The 9956-nt window shown below is 31.1% G+C and overlaps 1 protein-coding gene across 1 annotated transcript; it reads left to right on the forward strand.

Moving 5' to 3' along the window:
• Positions 1 to 4339: 4339 nt before the first annotated feature.
• Positions 4340 to 5185, forward strand: LOC107427570 (dirigent protein 23-like). Its single transcript, XM_016037955.4, has one exon. It carries the CDS (start codon positions 4441 to 4443, stop codon positions 4999 to 5001), a length of 561 nt encoding a protein of 186 aa, XP_015893441.2. The 5' UTR covers positions 4340 to 4440; the 3' UTR covers positions 5002 to 5185.
• The last annotated feature ends 4771 nt before the right edge of the window (positions 5186 to 9956 follow it).

The following is a 9956-nucleotide window of genomic DNA, read 5'->3' on the forward strand; positions in this document are numbered from 1 at the left end:
TTTTAATTCATCAACACACTTTGTTTTGTTTTTAGACTTAGGACTTAATTTTTATCAACAAAAAGAAAAAATACTTAGGATTTAATCTAAGATTTTTGTGTCTTAATTGAAAAGACAAACTTTATAGCTTATATCTTATTAAAATGTCCCTTATTTTTAAAATAAAATTTTACAAGATTATTTTAACAAAAAAAACAATACATTTCAACTTTGTCATCAATGTAGTTGAATGGGCCTCATACTTATGGATCAACAAACTGGTTCAGAACTCGAAATTGGCCAAACTGACCTGGGATTCTAAAAACTTCAAACGAGTCTCAGTCTCAGGAATGGCCCAACGTCTTCGAGACCCATTCATGAATATTAAAATTTGTTAATTAAGGTTAAAAATGTCACTTTATTAATTTCTTTGTTGATATGACTTATCTTATAAAAAAAAAAAAAACAAAACAAAAAAACAAAGCAAAGCGAAACAAGGAAGACATAATCATTTAAAGTTTATTTAGATGTAAGATGCACTTAAATCTTTTAAAATTTAAAACAAATAAACAAATGCAACCTTAGAATTTGTTTGACATTTTAATTGATTATAAACTTAAATGTAATACAAAACAAAAATAAACTAAAAAAAAAAAATTAATGGTTGTATTTTTTTCCCTCTCTTAATTTTATGGTTCTTGAAATGATTAACAAACTCTAACTACTATTTATAATAACAATTAAAATAAACAAAACACGCACACAATTAAATAGACAATGAACAAAAATGAAAAATAAAAATCATCACGTAGGTTACTAAAATGACACCTAATTTTGCTCCCTTTTGGGTTTCTGGAATTAAATATGGTTTCCCTCGAGGTTTGTAAGGAAAATGGTGAGATAATTACAAAAATCACTCTAGACTTTGGATCATCAATTTCAATTTGGCTTCTAAACTTTTTTGACTATCAGTCGGACTATAAATTATTCTATAGAGTTTGATAAAATTGACCAACTAACATGCAAATAGATAGCTTGTATATATTAAACAAGCTATTGTTAAATTCTAAATTTCTCATGGAATAATTGCATTTTTCTTCCGTAAGCATTACGAGGTATAACTTACATTTATAGAAACTTCTCTTTAAAAAAAAAAAAAAAAACATTATGTAGGAATATTATTTGCACACAAAGGACGAAAAAACAAGGACATGAGAAGACAAAATCGGCCTCACAAAAGCCAAGCACTGAAATTAATAAACAAATCTGTTAGCCCTATTAAATAATAAATCATCTCCAAACAAGATGGAACAGAAATTAGGAAAATAAAACCGCCAATACTCATCAGTAGCCGAAGGATCATAATTAGAAAGGGCATCAACCACTTTATTTCTTTTACGAAAGATATGAGAAGTTCAAAAATTGATTGAAGCAATAAATTGTAAATAGTTAAACCATGCATTGACCTAATAAATGTTAAGGAACCTCCAAATAATAATAATAATAGCAATAGTTGCAAAAGAAAAATATTACTCTTCTAGTTGAGCATTATTGGATACAGTGTCTCAATTTGATTTCTTAATTAGAGTTAACCGTGGCACATTATGTTTTTTTTCTTTTTCGAAATTAATGATAAAAATAGCTTATATAGCCAATATATAGTAGTTATAAAGTTTTTCTTAATAAAATTATAATAGAAAATAAGATAAAACACGAAGTAATATATATTTCCTTTTATATTATATTAATTTTATTTCAAAAAAAATAATATTTACTTTGTAATTCAAAATATATATTACTTTTAAATTCGCAAATGCAAAAAAAAAAATATATATATATATATAAAAAAATAAATAAATAAATTAGGTGATCAAATATGCATACTTGGAACCTTTATATGGCATCTTAATCACTTCCAAGCTCTTTAGTGTGGTCTAGCTAACCGAGCATTTAATTTGTGACACGAAAAAAGTTGAAATTCTTGCCAAATTAATTATTTGTTCAACGATCTCCAAGATTGACCTGATTCATCACCTAAATTGTTGCTGATTCTTTGAAATTTAGTTTAATTTCAAATAAACATAATGATAAAAAGATGGGTTAGGTGGGCAATAAGACCTTAATTTGGGCCAACCCTTCCCTCTCTTCTGATTTGAATCTATAGATTCTTTTGCAAAATACTGTCTTTTGTATAGAGTGATTCTTTTTACACTCCTATTTCAGCTCTTTGCAGTCCCATATAAGATGAAATGTCAAAAATATCCAAAAAAATTTCCTCTTTCCATTTGCAAACCCAACCCATTTGCTGCCACGTCCTCTAGTGGGGATGAATGGTGATCTGATGAGCAAGAACATTTGAGTTTCAAAATGTCATGGATTTACTGATGATCTGATGAGCAAGAACATTTGAGTTTCAAAATGTCATGGATTTACTGAAGGATATATAATTGTCGTCATTCTTCAAAAACTTCTAGTAAAAAGTTTGGTCCAATTCCAATGCTTTTTACCCAATTTGTAGTTTCCCAAATTAATGCTCCTAAACTGAGTTTTTATAGCATCACAGTAAAAAGATCGCATTTTTATATAGCCGATAGGTTGTTGGGTGCTTTAGTGGGCATGGGAAGATCTACAACATGCAGAACCCATTTGATTGGATGGAGCTGATATCATTGCAGGGTAGACCAATTTCGTCGAGAAAAGAGTCGGTGAGTATCTGAAACATTCACTTATGTCCAGCATCAATGGGAATGGTGTGAACCACTTGTCAAAGATGGATGAAGATTTTTGAAACCATGGTAAACCAATTTTGTCAATAGTTTTGGCTTTGGAACAATCACGATTCAGTAAATCGTTGGATATTCAAAGCAGTCGACGATAGATTTGGATTCTAGAAAAAAGAATAAAATAAATAAAAATTTAAAAATTGGGCATTTTTGGTATTTCAAAATATTGAGATTGTGTAAAGTAAATTTTACAGTATGACTAGAAATCCCCTTTGTCTATTTAAAGTTTGATATAGAAAGGTGCTTCTTTCTACACGACCATAATTTCTTCTTACATCTTCTCCTTGTAAAATTATTAAACAAATCTGATTCTTTAATTTCCTTTTGAAAATTAAATTATTTTCTATAGGGTTTGATACCTTTTTCAGCCTACATTAACCGGAGGCAGACCACCTGCGTTGAAAGGATTGCCGGAGGCTTCTTCCAATAAATTGTGCACTACCTCTATCCTTATGAAGTAAAATTTCAATTTCTAATGCAAGAATTGAATTATATACAAGATTATCCCTGTGAAAATCTTATTCCCTTCCCATACTCATACTCACCTATTATTCTTCATTTGAGAGCAATTGGCCCTTCCATTGGGGCATTATTCACATTTAGGTGACCAAATCCCCTTAAAATAAGTGGATAAAATTTTCAGTAAAATAAAATAGATTTACTAAAATAAAATAAAAATGTCAAACGTTCTTTTAGTAATTCTACTAGAAAATGCAGTGGGAAAAGATAATAAAGTTATGTAGAAAGAAGCTCTCCTAATAGAAAGCGGCACCAGCAGATTCAACTACCGTACCAAAATTTATGCCAATCCCATTAATTTCTTACTACATTCAACAATACTTAATTTTCCTTAAAATTCTAATGATGCTTTCTTAATTTGCGTTTTAGGACATATATATAGGAATTATTGCATTAGGTTGTTATAAATATGAATATGATTTTCCTCATTTAGTTTATCTGATTCAATTAATTACTCTCCGAACTTAGATTGAAAATATATATATATATATATATCATAACCCTAGCAAAACTTTTAAATGTCTGACACATATCTATGTCTGCCGACACAATGAAGTTTTGGACAAATTCTAAATTAGGGAAGGGGGGAAATTTTTTTTAGCTTCAGATCTAATCTAACCAAAGATGTGGAATTATCACAAACGGTCAATATTTATCATCTAATGATTCTAAAAGGACCAATAATGATCTTGAATTTGAATTGTTAACACCTTCAATAATAAAATATATATATATATATATATATAGATATTATCATCAAAATATTTTTTAATGTTTTAAAAATAATATCTAAATTAGCAAATAACAACATCTGTGTAAATAGCCGACATAACAACTCTCTATACCTATTTGAGAATTATTATAGAAATTGAGGTGATTGATCGTTGTGCAGGCCGGACCAAGAGGTCCAGGGAATCGGACTACCAATAACTAGCTAGTAGGGCCCACCAAAAAGGACCAACCAAAGCCACATAATTTTTCTCTCCATTATAGTTCAACTGTTTTGAATCCCCGTACAAGACTATTCTGCCACAAGCCCCAGATGCTGTATCTATAAAACCACTCTAGCGCCTGTCTCTTTTTCTTTGTCGCATATTTTTGCCTCTCTCTTTAATTCGATTCTTTTCTCTACCAGAATAATTACAGACAAATTTAAGCCATGGCAAAACCATGCATAGCTCTGTTGGTCGTCATCTCTGTAACTGTGACTATTCCACGGACGACTCAAAGCTTCGATGCAGAGAATTGGGCCACGAGGCTCGATGCCCGGAAGGAGACAGTCACCAACATTCAGTTCTATTTCCATGACACAGTCAGTGGCAAAAGCCCAAGTGCCATCAGGGTTGCTCAAGCTACTGCTACTGAGAAATCTCCAACCCTTTTTGGTGCTTTGCTTATGGCGGATGACCCATTGACTGAAACACCCGACCCGAAATCCAAGCTTCTGGGTCGAGCTCAAGGACTTTATGGGTCGGCTTGTCAGGAAGAGCTTGGATTGATTATGGTGATGAACTTTGGATTCACAGAAGGTGTATACAACGGTAGCTCAATTAGCATTCTCGGTAAGAACTCGGCTTTGAACCCTGTCCGTGAAATGCCGATCGTTGGTGGTACGGGGCTTTTCCGATTTGCACGTGGCTTTGCTGTTGCACAAACTCATTGGAATGACATTACCACCGGTGATGCCATTGTACGATATAATGTCACTGTGGTTCATTAAGTAAAGCTTATACTAGTAGTTTTTCTTTTTTTTATTTATTTTTTAAATGAGTTATTATAAAGCTTGAAGCTTAGTAGTTCACGTAGCTTTTTTTATACACTGATCATACATATGGCCATTTGGTTTGGCCTTACTAAAATAAATTAGAATTAATAAATTAGGATTGTCTCTAATCCTTGTTTTATTTAAGTTGGTCACCTAAATTCGTCAGCCACAATTTTTATGTCGATTTGCTTTTATGAAGGTTGAAGTTTATCGATAGCTGTAGGTGGGTCCTATTGCTTCTGTCTCAGTAATAATTTTGTTAAATTTGAATAAGTGATGGATGGAGTATCGTGGTCTCACAGAAAGTATAACTTTTGGTTTTTGGGCTCTTTGCATGATATTAACTAGAGTTCATCTTCATTCACCAAAATAAATAAATAAATAAAAACTAGAGTTCATACTCAGCCCCAAAAAATAAATAAATAAACGATTAAATAAAATAGACCACAGTTTTTTTATGACTTCTCGTACGACCATGATCTTAATGTGGAGATTATCCTTCCCTTATTTTGCACGTATCCAAAAATAAAACATAAAAATAGAAATAGAAATATTACATTTTAATTGATATAATTTTTTTTTTCTTTTCAAAAAATTAAGCCATACAAACCATGAAATGGCATGAATCCCTTGTTAAGTTCTTTTTTTTTTTTTCATTCCTTTTGCTTTGATAGATTAGGCCTGTAGCATAATTTATGGCAAATGTAGTTTCTAAAAACATAGCAAATAAATGAGGTTCTACAACACCTTTTTCTTTCTTTTTTAATTTTTTTAATTTTTAACTTTTAATTTTTGGCATTTCATCATGGTAAATCGACTCCAACATATGTGTATGGAAGAAGCCAGATCACACCTGCTTGATCAAAATACGAATATACCCCAACTACTTTAATGGCCTGATGGATCACAATTCACAAGCCCAAGCTACAAGGCTCTAAACTGTGTTGCTAATGCTACTTGGCATAGGTTTACCAAAAATTCCCCCCCCCCCCCCCAAAAAAAAAAAAAGAAAAAGCTACTTGTCACAGATGCCTTTGAAGCTTGAAGAACATGATTATGCGCATAAGATAATTATTTTAGTTTTTTTAGTGATAGAGCCACATAAGACTATGAAGGTGAGGAGATGAATCTCTGTAACATGTGAGCAAAATGAAGACTAATGTTAGTTTTTGACATAAATGCCAATAAAAGTCTTTCACATAAAATGCATTTAGTTTATTTACTCTTGGCACAATATGAGAGGAACATCTATGTTAAAAAGGTTTTAAGGGAATATCAATCGGGTAAAATTTAGGATGTCATTTTAATGGTAAACCAATGACAACATAAATCTTTTCTTTAAAATAATTTAGAATTTGAATCCTCATTGTATTAATGTTCAAAAAGGGGAAAAAAAATGTTTAAGGATGCTTTTTATAATCAATCATTTTTCTATTTTGTAATTAAAAAACTAATTTTACAAAAAAGCAAAATGTCCACCAAATTACGTTTGCCAATTATAAAATCAATCACAAGTTGTAATAATAAAAGATAAAAATAATAAAGATTTTATATATAAAAGATTTTGAGAATAACATGTTTTTTTTTTTTTTTTCCATAAGCAGCACGTCACGTGTTTTATTTAGTTATCATGTTAACATGTAACGGATCATGCGTGATGCTCAACCATGAATCACAGACCCATTTTTTGACCCTTAAATCGCCATAAATTAATCCTCATTTTCTTTTTTCTCTTATAATATATACTTTAGAAAGTCGTGTAAACATTTTATTCTCCAAAAAGTAGGCCGCTCAGCATTCTCGTGAGCGGTGTTACGTAAAAAAATAAAATAAAATAAAAATAAATACAAATAAATAAAATACTCGCCAAGCCAAAAAAAGAAAAACATAAAATAACCAAAAATGGGACCCACTGCCTGCAGAACAGAGAAAACTGGCCCCAATCGCCAACAACTTCATATCTGATCACCGTGCACGTGTACAAACGGACAGATATGGTCTGCCTAATACAAAAAATGCACATGCATGACTGTATATAAAATTTACAGGGGTCCTCTTGGAAAAAAAAAAAGAGGGATCCAAGTCCCAAAAGGCCCAGTGGGCCCATAATCGAGCTATGGCCCTAACATCCATGTATTCCGTACACCTCAAAATATCAAACACATCTGTAATATTGGGATGAGTCACCGGTAACCATCAGCTACCCTTACCCTTTTCTTTTTTTTTTTTTTTTCTTGAAGATACCCTTACCTGGTTTTTGATAAGAAGGATTAACTAGCATTTCCGGTTACATAGACTGGTCCTCAAAGCTCATAGTAAGTACCAAAGCGAACATTTTTTTTTCCAATTAATCGATGGAACAATTAACACCCAACCCCGAGCCCGAGGTGCATAGATTACAATTAACACTGATCCCACAGTACTACGCCATCATTAGTCATTCATTCCTTCGACAAGAAGTGGGCCAGAGCAGCACTACGTTTGATGCAAAAATCAAGCTTTAGCCGCAACTTTAAATAAATCCAGGCCAGGACAAGAGCATTAGAGCGAGATACAATTAAATAAATAAATAAAATGGAAATAAAATTGAAAAGAAAAAAAAAAGTACAAAATAATAGCTAATAGAACCCAGTGAATTAAAATATAAATCGTTTAAACGCCATCTTGAGTACACATACATTAATCTATATTTTATAATATATGCGTTAGTACAAATTTCAATATGAATTTAGCAGTAGAAATGTAATTTCTGAATACCACTGTTATTCCTCAAGAAAAACTCCCTCAAGAATTACTCTTAAATTTTCCTTTGAAAAAAAAAAGTTTTTTAAAAATTTAATTCTAACAACAACATCCCTTTTAGATTTATGCAATGTTACATAATAACTTGGATATGAAATTAGCAACCCTTAAAAAAAAATGTCAAGTCAAAACCACCAATTTTACAAGATGAGAAAGATTTTCTTATTCTTGGTTAACATACTTATTCCACTTAGCCTGCTATATAAAAAATAGTAACTATATAATTAGGCTGTTCCAAATATTATCTAAAAAGTAAGTTTAGATTGACAAACATATAATACTACTATAGCATATTTGTGGCAAATGATTTTACCCCCCAAAAAAAATAATAAATAAATAGTTGCGACAAAATGTGGTTTCCACAAACATATCAAATAAAAGAGGCCCCTTATTATTATTATTATTATTATTATTATTATTATTTCATTTATTTTGTTTTTCATCTTGGTAATAGGGAGTGAGTGGAACAAGGCTAACCACACCTATTTGACTTGAGCAAATTACCAACGTGTCCAACTACTTAGTTGCCTGCTGGATCACAAGTCACAAGCCACTAGGCTCTAAACTGTTTTGCTAACGCTACTTGTCATTAATTATTACCCCAAAAAAAAAAAATTTGATACTTGTCATTAATTATTACCAAAAATATATATATATTCTATCTATCATTAATAGCTTTGAAGATGATGATGCACATAAGACTAACGAAGGTGATGGGATAAAGACTACTTTACTTTAATCTTTGACATTAGAACATAAATGTTTATTAATTTATTTATTTATACAATACAGACCAATTGTCAATGTTCAGAAAGTTTTAAGGGAATATGTGATAGAGTTTAGGATGTATTTTTTGATGGTAAACCAACGACAAAGTTATTATTATTTTTTTTTATTATAAAATGATTTTGAGTTTGAATATTTTTTTATATAAATTAAAAAAAATCCTTGTACTATAAATGTATTAAAATGGAAAAAAAAAATCTTAGGATTCTATTTATGATCAATGCTTTTCAATTTTGTAATTAAAAAACCAATTTTAGAAAAGAAAAAAAATTGTCCCTCTGAATTTTTAGAGAACATGTCCTCAAAAAATTAAAATAAAGAAGTGCAAAAATCAAAGTTTTTATTTTTAAATCAGGAAAAAGTTTACGTTTGCCGGTTATACCTTAATCACAATTTGTAAAAATAAGAAGATAAAAAATTAAATGATCATAAGATATTAAGATTTTATATAGATAAGATTTTGAAAAACAACATATTTCTCTTGCATTCATTTCAGCCCAAAAAAAAAAAAAAAACAATTTCTTCCACAAACAAAAACGTCATGCGTCTAAATTAACTAACATTTCAATGAATCCCTTGTTTCAGCCAAAAATTAAATTTAAGAAAAAAAAAAAAAAAAAACATGACTCATCCACCTATTTTTCGACCCCTTAGATCGCCACAAAAAATAATCATTATTTTGTTTTTTTCTTTATAATACAGACTTTGTAAAATCATACAGGATACTTTCGAGGATCAAAAAAACATTATTCTCCAAAAACGTAGGCCACTGCGTCAGCATCCTCGTGACTGATGTGACAAAATAAATAACATACAAATAGGCAACAAAATGCTTGTAAAGCCAAGCCAAAAAGTAAAATAAAATAAAATATAATAAAACAAAAAAAAGTTCTTCCCAACCAAAGAAAAAATAAATAATGGGACCCACTTCTAGCCATGCAGGAACAGAGGAAACCGGCCCCAATCACCAACCACTTCAGATCTGTGACCGTACACGTGTACAAATGGACATCTGATCGTCTGCCTGATACAAAAACACATGCATTATTGTATATAAAATTTAACAGGGTCCAAGTCCCAAAAGGCCCAGTGGGCCCAGAATCTAGTTTTTGTGACATCGCGTCGGTCACATGGATTCCAACGCCAACGGCCGAAAACATCCACCTGTTCCGTACACCTAAAAATCTCACTCATATCCGGCGGGTGAGTCACCGCCACGTGTCAGTTAACCTGACCTGTTTTGATGGGGAAAAGTTACCGGCATTCCCGGTTATAAAAACTAGTCCACGCCTTATAGTAATATTAAAACATTCCTTTCTTTC

The sequence above is a fragment of the Ziziphus jujuba genome, chromosome 9 (assembly GCF_031755915.1).
Source record: "Ziziphus jujuba cultivar Dongzao chromosome 9, ASM3175591v1".
Lineage (NCBI taxonomy): Eukaryota > Viridiplantae > Streptophyta > Magnoliopsida > Rosales > Rhamnaceae > Ziziphus > Ziziphus jujuba.